The sequence below is a fragment of the Heloderma suspectum genome, chromosome 8 (genome assembly GCF_057233095.1).
Source record: "Heloderma suspectum isolate Gila_16-S chromosome 8, 16-S_ref, whole genome shotgun sequence".
NCBI classification, from domain to species: Eukaryota; Metazoa; Chordata; class Lepidosauria; order Squamata; family Helodermatidae; genus Heloderma; species Heloderma suspectum.
The window spans coordinates 33822831-33839762 of NC_139465.1; the positions used below are offsets into that span (position 1 = coordinate 33822831).

Genomic DNA, 16932 nt, shown 5'->3' on the forward strand with positions numbered 1-16932 from the left:
CCTCAGTCTTCAAATTGCAGGCTTTGGGGCAACAATATCATGTGCAACTTTTGTTTTTAACATCCGGCCTGATGAAGAATTTTGTGTGGGGAGCGGAGGATAGACTCAAAAACTTGCCTATAAAGCTATTGTTGTTGTTTATTCGGTCAGTCGCTTCCCACTCTTCGTGACTTCATGGACCAGCCCACGCCAGAGCTTCCTGTCGGCCATCGCCACCCCCAGCTCCCCCGAGGTCGAGTCCGTCACCTCCAGAATATCAACCCTCCATCTTGCCCTTGGTCGGCCCCTCTTCCTTTTGCCTTCCACTTTCCCTGACATCAGCATCTTCTCCAGGGTGTCCTGTCTTCTCATGATGTGGCCAAAGTACTTCAGCTTTGCCTTTAATATCATTCCCTCAAGTGAGCAGTCTGGCTGTATTTCCTGGAGTACGGACTGGTTTGACCGCCTTGCAGTCCAAGGCACTCTCAGAATTTTCATTATTTTTTATTATTATTATTATTATTATTATTATTATTATTATTAACTATTTCTGACAAACCAACAGGATATCAACAACTTTTATATGCAAAGAAAGCAATGATGCATTAATACTAATATTTTTAGTCACTCCGGGCAGGGAATGTGATACGTCTTTTCTGTAGACAAGCTCCTTGCGTAACAATACAATTAATTCTTTAATCCAGCCTTCCGCAACCTGGTTCCTTCCAGATGTGTTGGACTACAACTCCCAGCATTCCCCCACCAGCCATGCTGGGAGTTGTAGCGCAACACACACTAGAGGGGAAACAGGTCGAGGAAGGCCGCAGCACTTGACAAGGCTAAGCAACCCCCTGCCTAGTTTAATATGCCCCGCCCGACCTCAAGGCGCAGCACGTGATAGGCTGAACGCCTCAGGCCGCCCAACGCAACTCCGCAATCATCACCCTTTCCGCGAGGGCCAATAGGGAGTTCGCTCCCCTCAGGCTTTCCCTTCCTCATCTCACTCACCCCCGTTTCTCTCCACCAATAGCGACACCGCCTTCGGCAGAGCAGGCAGCTGTCTCTTCTGTCCGTTGTACAACGAGGACGCGGCGGATGAGCTGCCAGTCAGCGACGAAGAGCCAATGGGCGGGCTGGAGGGGAAGGAACACGCGACAGATATAGCCGCGTGTTCATACGCGATGATACAGGCGTCGCATTTTCAAGATGGCGGCTGGGCTGGACTCTGACGGTGAGGGGGAAAGGTAAACGGAACATTCCCCCCCCTTTCGGGACGGATGATTGACATGCTGCTCCTCCCATCTGCGTCGTGAAAAAAGGCGGGAAAGTCGGGGAGGGGGGATTTGCCCCGTGCGAGGGCTGCGTAGGGGAAAATATGCCCCGCCCCCTCATCGTGAGAGGGCTGCTGTGTGTGATCCATCTTCCTTTACAGCGCAATCCCGTATACGGGTCTACCCAGGAGTAAGTCCCACTGAGTTCAGTAGGGCTTACTCTGAGGTAAATGAGGATGGGTTCGCAACTCCATTTACTAAGGACAGCCCTATAATTACCTTAAGCTAGTAAGCTTCAGGGCAGGGACTGTTCTTATTTTTCTTATTTTATACAGCGATTCGCATTTTTTAAAATATATATATATATATATATATATTTGGTGCTTCATAAGTAGTAATTTTCTGATATTTCTCCTGTTTGCGGGTAAAATCCTACATAAATCCTACTTCGAATAGACACATTGAAATGCATGAGATGTATGTTGGTCATGACCAGCTTGAGCCCCATTCATTTCAGTGGGTTTGCCCTAAGTGGGATTTATGTTGGGTTTTACCCTTGTTCTCACGGAGAGACTTGTATTTATTTCAAACGTGTGTTTACTGCTTTGGGGGGTATAAGGAACCTCTCAAAGCAGTTCACAATACTATTGGAACTTTAGGCTGCAATCCTATGCATGTTTAGAGAGGAAAATGTCCTACAACTCCCAGCATTCCTCAGGCTGGCTGGGGGACGCTGGGAGTTGTAGGACTTATTTCTGTCTAAACATGTATAGGATTGTGCCCTTGAAAAGTTACTGTCAGGGCAGAAGTTGGACTAACAGCACAATCCTATACAGGACTACTCAGAAGTAAATCCCACTGAATTCAGTGGCGCTTACTCCCAAGTAAATGGCTATTGGCTTTAGGATTGCAGCCAAAAGAACTGAAACTGAGCTGGTGGAGCCTGTCCCACAGATACCCCAGCCTTGCCTAACTGTGAGGCAAATTTCTTGGTTTAGAACAGCTGGAGTTGCCAGTCTTAAAGCTTTATTTATGTACATTTCTAATCTGCCCAGTAACGGTGGATCCGTACATTATCTAGGTATTTTCCTTGTTGTTGTTCAGTCGTTCAGTCGTGTCCGACTCTTCGTGACCCCATAGACCATAGCACGCCAGACCTTCCAAAGTGTTCAAGGATCCATCCTTTCAAAGATGTTTTGCAATATTTACTTACTTTTACTAATATTTATTCAACCCAGGGACCTCACGTTGAAGACAGACAGCTCAGTCAAGTTTCCAGAATCTTTCGGTACCATTAAATCTAGTTAGGTTCTGGCTTTTGCATATGTGAACTGGAACACTTAGGCAGCAATCCTATACACACTTAGCTTGGAGTAGTTCTCATTGAATTATTGTGGCTTACCTCTGAGCAGAGGAGGTCAAATCAGTCAATCCTAAAGGAAATCAACACTGACTGCTCATTGGAAGGACAGATACTGAAGCTGAAGCTCAAATATTTTGGCCACCTAATGCGAAAAGTCACTGGAAAAGACCCTGATGCTGGGAAAGATTGAAGGCAAAAGGAGAAGGGGACGGCAGAGGATGAGATGGCTAGATAGCATCACGGATGCAATGAATATGAAAATGAGCACGCTCCGGGAGAGAGCGGAGGACAGGAAGGCCTGGCATGCTATGGTCCATGGGGTCACGAAGAGTCGGACTCGACTGAACGACTGAACAACAACCTCTGAGCAGACATGCATAGGATTGCTCTGTTAGGTTCTTAGGTTCCTCTGAAACAGTGGTTTGATCTGGACTTGTTTTCCCCAAACACAGTAAGTTTGGATGTCACGAGGACTTCTGAATAGTTTAAGATCAACATCTTTTCACAGAGGCAAAAGAAGAGGGAAGGGAAGCATGTAAACCTTAGGCTTATTTTACATGTAAATGCCAAACTATGGTTTGACCATCAGGGTTGTGCCCTTAGGCTCATATGTTCCTTACTCACCCCTTCTGCACTTCCTGATTCAAGCAAGCCATAGTTCACCATCATATCTGAACAGGGCAAACCATCATTTGCGCGAACACTTAAAAGAGTTAAAATGCCATAGAACCAAAGGTTTCGGCTTCTGAAAGTTGGCACTTATTTCTAAAATGTATTTCGTACACCTTCGACACCAAATAGTGTTCCCAGGGCAGTTTACCATTTAAAACAGCCCAATAATATAATAAAGTTAAATCTATACCATAACCCAATGCATGTTAACTCAGAAGTAAGTCAGAGTGAGACTTATTGCTGGGTTGCAATCTTACCTACACTTACCTAGTAGCAATTCCTCTTGGAACTTGCTTCTGAGTAAACAAAGTTATGACTGGGCTCTTGTACTTAGAAAATGTTTAATCTCAAAAGCTTCTCCAGAGTTTACAAGAACAAGCCGTTAAAACCGTAAGTACACAATAAAATATCAGCATTTAATAAACAGCAGAATAAAATAGCATCCAATCAATCTCGTAACCAGATGTTAGAAATATAAAGATCTTTGGCTCTGAAAAAACATCAGTGTAGGGCTAGGTGAACCTTTCTGGGGAGAGTGTTCTAAAGGGATGTCCATGGAGTTTTAGTTGGTGGACTGAGGCTAACAGCCAGTTTTTCCCATTTCAACGCAACTGCCTTGGGCAGAAATGAGATCTCCCCACAGAAATCAATGCAGAAACCCAGGATTTTAGAGCAGATGTATTTGAGTATCAGCCCTTCCATCACAAACAAGAAGATGTATTTCGCACAGAAGACTGCTTTCGCTTTTGATCTCAGGTCTAAGCTTGTGTGACAGGCGCAGTGCACCAGCATGCATTCTGTAGATCACAGCACTTTGCACAACTAAATGCTGGATTTTGGCTTGGGGATGCAGATGAGGGGGCAATTTAAATAGACTGATCACTGCTGCAAGCTGCGGGGTGTTTGGCTGGCTGCATCTAGGAATGCTGAGAGTTGTAGAACTTTTTCAGCCCCTTAAGTTAATATGTAAACATGCTCAGTAAAAAGCATGCTTGGACCTTTTGCTCAAGAATATGAAGTTGTTTCCTGACCTCTGTAAGAAAGGCTCTACTAAAGGATTTTGAGTTAAGTTAAAGGTTATTTCACTTCTTGGCATCTGACAAAGCAGGTTTTATTATCAGTTTTTTGTGGGGGAGGGGGTTCCTGCAGGCTCATGTAAGCAATGTAAGATATATAATTTTCATACACATAATTTTCACATGTAACTTGAAAGCTGTCATGTAGGATACATATGCCTGCAAGAAATTGTTAACATTGTTTCATCCTTTTCTCCAAATAAAGCTGACCAAGTTTCGTTTATATCATCTGAGGGTATTTGGTCAGTTCACATTTAATGGGAAACCATAGTTTGTCATTAAAAGGATCAATCCATACACTCACACATTCCACTTAATTTGCTACGTTCAAGTTTGCAGCAAAACCATAGTTTGTCATCTTGGTTTGGAGGCCAAGCACAAACTATTAGTTTTCTGGCTTGGATGGTATGGCAAATTGCCGCAGACAAGAAAGTAGCTCCATCTCTGTGTCCAGATGCGCATACGGGGGAGGGTTGTTTGGGTAACTACCGGGGAGGGGGGGCAAAACAACGATGCACGTGCCCATCCCATGTCCAGAACCATGCGGCACCGCATGGTTCTGCTAACCATCACCCCTCCATAATTACTTGGCAATCTTCCCAGCATGGTAACTGGGCATCCCAACGTCCTCCATGGCACAAACGGGCTATCAGCGGCTGCTCCAGTGGCCGAAATGGCTACGCAACCATAGAGAAAGTCTGTGGTAGCAAAGAGCATTGCTCGCAGTGGTGGACACTCTAGATGACAGACTCTATGGTCGTGGCCTAGAAGTCCTCCAGAGCCTGTTTAAACCACCTATGAGCCCAACAGAAGACATAGTAAGCCATCCCAAGGGCCCTTAACCCTTTTGCAGGGGGGTGTTTAGTGGGGTTGGCTTACTAACCACAGGGAATGGGGTTTTCGCCCCCCCCAACACGTGAAGCCACCGTAGTTAGCGGAAATTTCCTAACCATCATGGCTTCACATTATGTGTGAACAGGGCTTATGTGTCTTCCTTTCGTAAGATGGTGACCCTATGGCTGGAAGTCAGACAGCTTGAAGGATTCCAGGAAATATGAGAACATGCAATCCTCCCCTTTCTAATGGTCTCTACGGACCCTGGAGTGGCAGTTATTCTGTATTCATTAACCTGAACTAAGATGGTGGAGGGTTTTATGTAAGACTGCAAAATGTTTCATTATTCAACTATGCTACTGTGTGCAGTTTAGGACTTGTTTTAGGGTATTAGAAATGGTTCTGTCATAAAACCAATAAAATAGGTCATGCTGCTCATAATAATCATCCTGCTCTACAGTTTAGCTGATATACTGCTTTTTCTTTTACAAAGCTTACTACATGACTAAACAAAGTGTTATTAGATTAGCATCAATATTTGTGTTGTAGATCTGTTTGCCTCCAGGTGACAATATGGTGATTGTGGATGTATCTGCATCTCACTGCATCTGCAAATATATGAACAGATTTGCTTTTAAGCATAAAGTGTCATATTCCTCCTATGCAAATTAACAATAGCCCAGGAGATAAAATTGTTTTTTTATGAAATGTTTGTTCTTTTTACTTGTTCTAGAATGACTGTGAAAGATAAAGCTAAGCTGCGATTAAGGAAACTTGATGTTGGAAACCAATTTTCCCATTTACCACTGCCAAAAGCCTCTGTTCTTATCCCACTGATGGTTAAAGATGGAAAACTGTCTGTTCTTTTCACTGTCAGATCAATGAAGGTACGTATGTACATCTGAAAGCCATAACTAATTTCATTCATAAATTGTGAGGTCATCTGAGAATAATTGTTGCCTGATAGAAACATGCAAGAAATTAAATCAACGTAAAGGGAAGCAAAGTGTTTAGCTTGGCTGCATTTACACATAACAGTAAGCCATAGTTTATTTTAACCATAAGTTTATTGCTTTGGCCCATGAATTGTCTTGCAGATGAGCAAACAAACTGCAGCTTGTTTTCCTTATTTCTGGTTTGTTCCTCTCCCAGTAATTTTGCCAGCCATCAGAGCAGTTCCACAAGGCTGCTCTTGCTGGATGCCTCTGTTTCATGGCAGAAAGCAACGCAAACAAGCCAGAGATAAGCCACAGTTCTGAGTTCAGACATCATGGCACACCATGGTTAAACAAGCCAGACTTTGTAAGCCAATAAAAAACCATGGCTTCTATTTGTGGTTTGTAGCTGGTTAACAAATCATGGTTCATTTGCGAGGATGGGTTCAGCTTCAGACACAATGGGCCTGTTAGACATAGCAGCAAATCATGGGTTAATTAATTAACCCACAATTTGCTGTAGCGCATGCCACCACCATTTTGAATATGGTGACATCTTTGTGACATCTAAACCCAGACACTATGGGTTAATTTTGAGTTAAACAACCCAAAGTTAACCTAACAACTAATTGTAGGTTAACTTTGGGCTGTCTAGCCCATGATTAATCCATAGCTTCCGGGCTTGGACTAGGGATGTACGAAACTCACTTACCTTTTCGCGGATTGATTCGTGGTGGGGGGGAGGCGCTCCGTCCCTCCCCCCAGAATCCTCGACGGAGGGGGGAGGCGATCCAGTCCTCCCCCCCCCAGAATCCTGCCCGGCCAGCTCTGCTCCGCAGCCGGCCAGGCCTGTCCGCAGCCAGATTTCCAGCTGCAGACGGGCTGGTGCGGACACAAATGGCCGCCGTAGCAGCCACCATATGCGTCCCTGCATTAGCCGTGATAGGCTACATAAGTATTTACGTAGCCTATCACGGCTAACCTCTCCCCCCCAAAAGCCAGCATACGCAAATGGCGGCGGCTATGGCGGCCGCCATTTGTGTTCCCTATTTTTTGCCATTCTCGCCTATGTAAATATTTACGTAGGCTATTACGGCGAAAAAAAGGAGAACACAAATAGCATAGTGGGCGCTATTTGCGTTCCTTTATTTTTCACCGTTCTAGCCTACGTAAATATTTACGTAGGCTAGAACGGCGAAAAATAAAGGAACGCAAATAGCGCCCACTACGCTATTTGCGTTCCCCTATTTTTCGCCGTAATAGCCTACATAAATATTTACGTAGGCTAGAACGGCATAAAATAGGGAATGCAAATGGCGGCTGCCATAGCCGCTGCCATTTGCATACGCCTTTTTTTTTTGGATTGGCTTGCCATGATAGGCTATGTAAATACTTACAGAGCCTATCACGGCAAAGACCAGGATGAAAATGGCAGCCGCAGCAGCCGGTTGAAAGACCAGCTGCTGCCACCACTGGACCCACCGCCGGAGCCGCCGCCATCCGGAACATCCGCCCCAGGTAAGCCTCGTCCCGGGCGGAATCTGTGGGGGGGAGGTCGGGGGGGCAGGCCATTCCTCCATGGATTTGGGGGGGCCGAATGCCAGTGCATTCGGCCTCACTGAAATCTGTGGTGGAATTCTCCGCCATCCCTAGCTTGGACATCATGGAGCAACCCCTGATCGGCCTAATCGGAGGTTGCATATTTAAAGAGATGGCGGCACACACTCTTTGAGAGACTAACATCTGGCTTCTTCAGCAACCATTTCCTCTGAGACATGCAATGGCCCAGAGATTCAGACATGAAGCAGCATCTGGAACGTCTGATGTCTGGGGAGAAATTTGTATACCCTTTGCTCTTCCATAGTAATTCTTGTGTATTTTGTTACATTTTAAATGTATTGTAAGCCACCTCAACAACTTTGGTTAATGGGCCAGATATGAATACTCAAAGTACATAAATAATATATTTGTTTATATTATTCTTTCTAATGCAGGGATAGGGAGTATGTGGCCTTTCAGGTATTGTTGGGCTGCAACTGCCATCATCCTTATGGTGGCTAGGCCTGATGGGAGTTGCAGTTCAACAACATCTGGAGGGCCACATGTTCCCCACCCCTGTTCTAATGGGTACAGTCATTTCATTTTCAATATTTCCTACCTAGGCTTAACCAAAGAAGTTGCTGTTTGAATAATTGCTTGCCTACAAATAAAATGGTACAAGCTCTCATCTTCTAAGATGTAAGTGCTTTATCTTAAAGGCTGAGCAGTTTTTGTCCAGCTGAGCTGGATTTGAGGTCTCTAGACTCCTAGTCGCCAGCAGTGGTAGCTGGTACCCACTGGGGCTGGTGGGGCAGAGCCAGTTGGATCACCAGAGGCAAAGCCAAGGGAGTCACCAGAGGTGAAGCAGTTTTGAATCATCAGCAGCCAGTATTCCATATCACAGAAAGGGGGAATTGAGGCATATGAATTTTACAGTCGAGCGCAAAGCAAGGAGGGGGTAATTCACATAGCTACACAAAAGCACTCTTTTCTACCCCCATTATCCTGTTTTTGCAACATCTCCCATTGCACAGAGAATCAATTGATATTAACATCATGATTGCAGAACAATGGGGGCATTTATATAGCCACTCAAAAGTGCCCCTTTGGAACCACACTTTCTTTGTTCCAGAATCAACCCACATTGCACTGAGAAGGAAACCATCAAGTGACTTTAAGACCATGAGTGCAAGGGGGAGTGGGGAAAGGAATTCATACAGCCACACAAAAGCACTTCTTTGGATTCCCCTGTTCCAGCAACAACTCCCATTGCACAGAGAATCAGGTGACTTTCAGATAATGAGTGAGCATATGCACGTAGGACCAAGAAGCTGCAGAGAAGACTCCCAGCCCAGGCAAACACTGCAGGGGGCACATCATGTTCGCTAAGTAAACAAACAAAAAATATATTTGTTTGGAGAGAAGCAAAGCTCAGGATGTGGAAGTTGCAGAGAAGACTCTGAGCCCAGGAGAGCGCAACAGCAGGTGTGATTTCCTAATTAGGTATTTGAGGAGAGGTGGTGGTCGCTGCAGGGATCAGTACCCTCCCCCATACAATAGCACTGCATCTGGTTGCCTGAGAAGGGAGGAAACACACACAATAACTGTTCGCCTTAGATGAACAGAGTATTGCCTATCACCTAGCCCCTGATATTCTGGCTCCAGCCTAGGGTATCCACTTTAACCCCCACCTAGGTTCAAGATTTTTATTTCAAGAATTGGAAACCATAATGACATATGCTATGAAATTTGTGCTGTGTTTCTGTGCATTCACTATTTGTCTCTCCTTGCAAAATTTAATATTTCATGGAATATCAACATATACTGTAGTATTTGAACAGGTACGCCCATCAAATGTGTGCCAGATACCAGCTGTGCAATTGTTTACTTGTAGTATGGGGGGCTCTCAAACTGCACAGAAATCTAGGTTGGTGCAGAACATTGTAATGTCTAAAGCAGCCCTTATCTTAAAATACGTTGATACAGGAACCCCTGTACATTAGAATCTTACGTTAACCAAAACTAAAATAATAATACTTAACAACGTACACTTAATTCCTAGTTGAGAAGATCACCGGGAGAAGTCTGTTTTCCAGGTGGTAAAAGTGATGCTACAGACAAAGATGAAATAGCCACAGCTCTCCGAGAAGCCAAGGAAGAAGTGGGGCTCCATCCTGAACAGGCTGAAGTCATCTGTAGGCTTGTACCTGGAATAGATAAAGTAAGGTGCAATTTTTCCAACATTTCATTTGTATTAAAAATAAACAGTAAATCAAGATGAATAGTTTTAAAAGGAGATTAAACAAGTTCATGGAGGATAAGGTTATCAGTGGCTACTATAATGATATATAATGGCTATATACTGCTTTCAGGTTCAGAGGGACTATGCCTCTGAATACCAGTTACTGGAGAACATCAGCAGGAGATGGTTATTGCCCTCCTGACCTCATTGTGGGCTTCCCATCGGCATTTGACTGGTCACTGTGGGAAACATGGTGCTGGACTAGATGGAACTTTCATCTGATACAGCCCAGCTCTTAAGTTCTGTATAGATAGGGACACATCCCTTCACCTGAGGCTCTGTTTCAGACAGAGAAGGACAATGCCCACAGAATTCTATATGTCAGTTACATTGACCAAAGTTCTAGGACTACCTTTTTACTGTGTAAGGGGCTTCGTTTTTTCACGTTTCTGAGCAGCTGTTGTGGCATTAGTTATAAAGCTGAAATTTATAGCTTCAGTACCAAAGAACAGGGAAATCCAAAACTGAGTAGTCCCACCCTGGTCTCCAATAACCTACCTTAACTTTACCTTCTTCATTATCATCAGATAGTGAAAAGAACTTTTATAAGTTGTTATTAGACTAGTAAAGCACACTGTCTAGGAGGGTGTGCTCACAACTGGCCCTCTTGTTAATATTTGTGGGTGTTGAGCATGTTATCCTGAAAGTGTGCACCAGCTTCCATTTGATGTCTCAACATTCAAGGGAGATATTTCATTGCATTGTGTGTGATATCTTTCCTCTGCCGCCCCCCCAAAATGGGTGCAGAGGTTGAGCTAGGAGTTATCCTTCTAACATAGAATGTTCTCCTAAAAGTGCCCACCAACTTTAATTCTGATGTTTCATTGATCAAGGGAGGCAGTACATAGCATTATTTTTTTCACTTTCCTCTTTGAACATGGGTGTAGGCATTGAAATGATATTTTATCTTGAAACATAGAATCAAACCTTGACTTTTCTCAAAGTTCAACTGAGTTATCTCTTTACAAATTCACAGTTGGACAAATGAGCCACCGGTTACACCAAAGGCCTCACTTTGCTAGTACAAAAAAGTAGCTTTAAGATACAGTTACTTTTAGTTGTCATCCCCCTACTTTCAAATATATATGACATGAACGTCAGCTATGTTAATGATACCCACTTTATTTTCATATACATGGTTACTAGGTAGCAGCCTTTCCTAGCGGTCTTTATTCCTTTCTATTGCTCCTTGATTCTTTTTATTGCAGAGACACAAACTGATGATTCCACAAGTTATCTAAACCTATTCAAATATTTATATTAATATAATTGGTATATTTGATGAACTGGAATGCAGAGAACTATCCCTATATGATTAAGAATACTCAATCCATGTTAATTATAGGGCCAAGATGCAGCCCTATGTTAAGGGTGAGTCAAAGAAATTGCATTCTGCCATTATAACCCAAATCAGGAAGAAACAGGTTCTACAGTAGATTTTCTAATGGCTCAACAGATTGATCTGAAACTTGGCAGTGTAAGAGAGGTCACTTTAGGGGTGGTTCATGCTGGAAGTTTGAGAAATGGCTTATTTATAGGAGTTTAAACTTTGATGGATGAACTCCAGCAGTTTGATAGATATTGTCTGTTTTGTTCTAATAGAATTTTCTGGAGTTAAACTTTAACAGCCAATTTCTCTGTACAGTATCTTTTGGGCCTGGCCCATCTTTGTTGTGCCAGTAAATGGGGAAGGTCTAGTACAGTACATGCTGTGTCCTAGTAGTAAAAGCAACCTTTACATTTTGAAGATATGTAAAAACAAATGCTTATCCACCTATGTTCTTTGAGGACCATTGTTTTGAAAATGATAGACAGCTAAAGGTGTCCCTAGGTAAACAACCTGCAATGTTTCAGAAGGATAGGTTCAGTGGTTTATGTGGAGGGGGAGTCCTCAAATTCAGGAGGGCTGATACTCCTCCCTCCCCCACACCTCCTATGATTTGAGGCGGGGGGCAATTCGTATGAAAATGGCACACATCAAAGAGTTATCTCCAGGCAAAAAACCTGCAGAGTTCAGAAGGATAGGTTCAGCAGCAAGGGAGTTATGATGTTTGAAAATGAATTTAAGGCTTTTTTCATCATGGACCCTGGTGATGTTGGAAAAATGTCATCTCAAGGTCCCATTCTTACCATTATTATTTATTATTATTTACAATTTTTATATACCGCTCCACATCAAAAGGTTTCAGAGCGGTGAGCAACAAAGACAAAATAATAAAACACCATGTTAAAACAATTAAAACATTTTAAAAGAAACACATTCCATCTCCCAAAGCACCATGGTTGTAGCGTCCCTGGTAAAATGTACTTTATGATTAGAAGGTAGAGCTGTCAGTCAGTAAACCCCACTCCCTCCGCTCCTCCTCATCCTTTAAGAGAAAAGAAAGCAGAAGATGTTGTTTTGGCAGGGACACTTCCGAAGCTTAAATAGAACATCATTCAGATTTGGTACTAGCTGGTTTGGAGGAAAGCCTGCTTCACCTTGAGAAGCACCAGAAACAGTCCAAAGGTGCCAAATCCAATTCAGGCTTCAGCCACACCTGATGCACATCCTTACTCCATGTGTTTTGTAGTGAACAGACAAATCTGGGACTTTGATCCACCACTCAGCCACTAATAACCACCCACCTCCAATGTAGTGGTGAAGCTGGAACTACCCACAGCATAGGATACCATACTCATATTGTCTAAATAACATTGTGAAGGGTGTGGCTGTTAACAGCTGTAATTTTTCAGCTTTGAGAGAACGTGGAAAGCCCTTAGCATAACATATTAAACCGAAACATTTTTGTTGGGTGAATATATATTAGCTGAGATACTCAAACTGCTTCGTTGCATTGGACTTCATCAAAGCAAGTAATTTGAGTAGGATGTGATGGATCTACTAAGATGAGGGTGCTGGGAAATACCCCCTCCTCAACTGATCTGCATGGATCAGCTTGGGGAGAGCTAGAATGTATGAGTGTATGTATGAATGGTGTGAATGGGGGCGGGGTGAATAGGGTTTGAGAAAGTGGATGGTCATGCCTAGTGCTGGCATGCAGCCCCTGGGAGATTTTCTGGTTGGCAATGTGGCCCTTGAGCCGAGAAAGATTCCCTACTCCTGCGCTACCATCTTGTTCCTAGTCATATTTTACTTCTCTGATGTAGGGCCTGCCCACTGTCATCTTCATTTCTCTAACAGTTGCACTTGGAAATTCCATTAGCATTTTAAGAGTGATTATATATTTAAGAGTTTCTTAAGAGTTTCTCTCTCATGTTCAGCAAGGCACCTGAACTGGGAAGATAATTGTATTAAGGCACAATCCTATGCAATGTTTAGACAGAAAAAAGGCCTACAATGCCCAGCACACTGTGCTGGCTGGGCCATGCTGAGAGTTGTAGGCCTTATTTCTGTCTAAACATGCATAGGATTGTGTCCTTAAGTAAACAAAGTTAGAGTGTTTTGTTACTACTTTTAGATGCTTTAAAACAGTTAACACCTTTCTTTTCAGACCTATTCTTTAGTAACTCCAGTTGTAGCCTTTATAGAAGACACGTTCCAAGCCCATCCTAATCCAGAAGAAGTCAGTGATGTGTTCTCAGTGCCACTGGAGTATTTTATTAGTCCTTCAAAGTACACAACCATACCTTTTCCAAGGATGGGAGAGGTTCCATATTTGATGCATTCCTTTGAATATGATGACCCAGAGCTCAAGACCTCCTTTACAATATGGGGACTCACAGCACACTTTGTGGTGTTCCTTGCTCTTGCAATTTTTGGGAAGAAACCAACATTTCAAGTTCAGTATGATCTTGATAACTTGAATTCTTCAGCTCAGAACAATTTCATGGAATTATACAACAGGGGGAAAAGCAAACTTTGATTTGTGGAACTGTTAATTTTTCCTAACAAATTGTATTCTGTTTAAGTCAGATACATATGTTAGCTTAAATACATTCCCTTAAATTATATCTGTAAATTATACAAGTATATAATTTTATGGATCTGCTATTGCAGTATTCATGTCTTTATATGATTATACAAAATAAAATACACTGAACAGTGTGGTGTCAGTCATCTATTCTGTATCATGTTTCTATAAAAAGAACCAACAATTCAATTAGTATCAATTTCTCAGGCTGCTATCCTAAGCTCACTGGAATTCACTTCTGTGTAGGCATGCATAGGATTATATTGTCAGATGATTTCTCACATTTTGTACAGACATGCAAGTTAGAAATGAATTTGTACTATGTGTGTTAAGTGTTCATGTGCGTATATTGATATTTTTCCTCTTTAAAGAATATGGAAGTGGCAACTTCAAAGGATATGGAAGTTTATTTTATGAGGCATTTAATAAAAAATGAACCAGTAGATAAATGAACCAGTAGATAACCAGTAGATAATTAATAAAAAATGAACCAGTAGATAATGGAAGGATGGCAGCATCCTTCCATGTATTTTAAAGGGGAAAGGAGTGACTTAAACACACCCAAGAGAAATTGTGCTGAATTTGGTGAGATCTAGCTTTATATCCTGGTTTGGCCCTAGATGCAACTTACAATTTTGAATAAACTGCTGGCTTTCTTCATACCTCATTTGCAACATGTAAAATAAGTATGAGGAGATTTATTCCCCCCCCACACACACACACACACTTTTTGTCTTTTCAATTGTATGGAGCAATAACTCAGTTGGAGGGGTTGTGGTGTGGTGACTTGTCTGTTGAGTTAGGATATAGAAAAGCTTTTACTCAAATTCCTGTCTGCCCATGAATTTAGGTGACTTTATTGGCTTGATTATCCATTTTGCCTCACAGGGCTGTGAGGACAGAATGAACTGACGGAAGAATGGGGTAAAGATGTGACAAGTATGTATTTATTAATATTTATGTGCTGTTTAATATAGTAAAATCTCTAAGCAGTTTACATACAATAAACTACATTTGTAACTTAAATACAGCACCAGGCACAACTGGACTTGCAGTTTGGGTTGAGGCCTCTTGGTGGGGCTATTAGACACTTAACATATACAGTAATACACTTTTAACCACTTGGGTAGGGTTTTTTAAGTTCTGTTGCTTATTATTGCCAGTACACAAATTTACATTACCTAAAACTAAATAATAAAACAAAAGAATACATTAAAATACTTCCTTATTGTTGTTCCATGCTGCACAAGTGAGGGAATGGGTTCTTCTAATGACCTGGCATAATCATTCATACTTCAGAATTAGATATGTTCACACATTTCTCGCATATATTTAAATTGTAACCATGGCTACAACACCTGCACATATTAGTAGGGTAACATTACAATTTGCAAACTAGCGCTGGAGACATCAGTCTGCTAATTATTGAATGTCTTCAAAATCTAGTGTACTCTTTTCTAGTTTCAAAGGCAGGCTTTGTTTTCCCAATAATCAACTAAACAATGTAATATTAATATTTGTATAAGACAACATCTTTGAACTTGGGTTTTGTTTAGTAATACATTGAGAAATAACTATGAACAGGATGTAGGCAGAGAAACCAAGGAACAACAAATGGCAGCTTTGAAGAAAGTTAATGGCAATTTCCAGCAATTAGATTATAGCTATGAAACTCAGTTTAGGTTAGCTTTTATCTTAGTTTAGATAGCTTTGGCTGGATGGGACAGTTGTCTGTCCTGAGGATTGTGCTGATAGATTCTGTGCAGTTTTTAAATAAAATGCCAGGTACAAACTTTTATACAATGTATACGATACCATTTATTGTCCTTCTCCAAGGTTCAGTCTCAGAAGACTACATTGACTTAATGTAATTTACTCATACAAAATAAGAAAATTGTAATATATAAGTTTATTTTTTTTAAAAAAATCAGAATGCTACTTATATTGGCTGGGTGACCAGCCAGATGGGCGATTAATAAATTTAATAATAATAAATAAATTATATTATATTATTACTCAAGTATTAGGGCTGTGCACCGCTTTGTCCCGAGGCCCGAACCCCAAGTCGAAGCGGGCCATTTCGGGCCCCTTTCGAAGTGAAGTGACCTGGGAACGGGTGAGGAGTTCTCCAATGTGCTTGGTGTGCCTCAGAGCTTTGTCACGCTGGCCCAGCTGCACCTCCAGCTCCTTACCCAAGGTGACTCATTGGAGTTGTCACCTCCGTCGCCGCCACCATTGCCATTGCTATTGCTGCCTGCCAGCTCCTAAGCCCTGGACATGCATCGGCTCTTTTTGGCAGGAGTCACCATTTCTAACCTCCATTTGCATCCATGCTTTTCATCACAAACTGCAAAAGGGAAGAGGTTTTAATAAACCACTCTATATCCTTTTTGAATTATACTTCAGCACCAAAAAGCCTTGGATTACTCTCAAACAGGCTCCCTCATTTGTGACTTGGTTATTCCTAATAGTATTACCCTAGTATTATGCATTTGATTCATTCTAATTACCAAACATGGTTACCTGCGTTTATTGTTTGTTTGAGATGTACACCTAAACAAAGTATATACCTTGAAATGAAACCATGATTACCACTGGTTAAGTATTTATAATCTCATGTATCATATAGTTTGACCTGGAAAAAAACAGATGCAAATATACTGGAGAGACAATAAGACTGACAACACTGTAATGATACATTTCTTTTTCAAAAACAAGGGCAATTCAGTGATCAAATGGTGTAAACAACAAATATGGGTCAACTCACAGGATTCTTCTAGCAATATAGTAAGACCAGGTTTACACGAGTGGCACCTGGCAGTGTGGCTTAAATAAACCACAGTGGCTTGCGGTATGTGCAGGCTGCCATTGTGAATATTCAAGTCGCGGCAGGCGGATGCCACACCTTATCATGTTGGGTGAATCTGGGCAGGGTGGCTTGTTAACCATGGTAACAAGCCACCCTTCCTGGATTTGCATGACACAATAAGCTGTGCCAAGTGCCTGCTGACGCTTGAATATTCACAATGGCAGCCAGTACACACCGC

General features: G+C 42.2%; 1 protein-coding gene across 2 annotated transcripts; it reads left to right on the forward strand.

Moving 5' to 3' along the window:
- Positions 1-1162: 1162 nt before the first annotated feature.
- NUDT7 (nudix hydrolase 7) lies at positions 1163-14019 on the forward strand. Of its 2 annotated transcripts, none has more exons than XM_084811926.1 (4): positions 1163-1223; positions 5929-6082; positions 9732-9890; positions 13466-14019. In XM_084811926.1, exons 1-4 carry the CDS (start codon positions 1186-1188, stop codon positions 13835-13837), a joined length of 723 nt encoding a protein of 240 aa, XP_084668052.1. In that variant the 5' UTR covers positions 1163-1185; the 3' UTR covers positions 13838-14019. The 2 variants fall into 2 exon arrangements, with proteins under 2 accessions (XP_084668052.1, XP_084668053.1); XM_084811927.1 differs by having other exon boundaries at positions 1163-1210.
- The last annotated feature ends 2913 nt before the right edge of the window (positions 14020-16932 follow it).

What these genes read in the sequence shown, in the direction of transcription:
- NUDT7 (XM_084811926.1), top strand. Translation starts at nt 1,186, where the DNA reads ATGGCGGCTGGGCTGGACTCTGACGGTGAGGGGGAAAG. An exon ending in TCTGACGGTGAGGGGGAAAG is followed by an intron (nt 1,224 to 5,928) that starts GTAAACGGAACA and finishes TACTTGTTCTAG; the next exon opens with AATGACTGTGAAAGATAAAG. An exon ending in TCACTGTCAGATCAATGAAG is followed by an intron (nt 6,083 to 9,731) that starts GTACGTATGTAC and finishes CTTAATTCCTAG; the next exon opens with TTGAGAAGATCACCGGGAGA.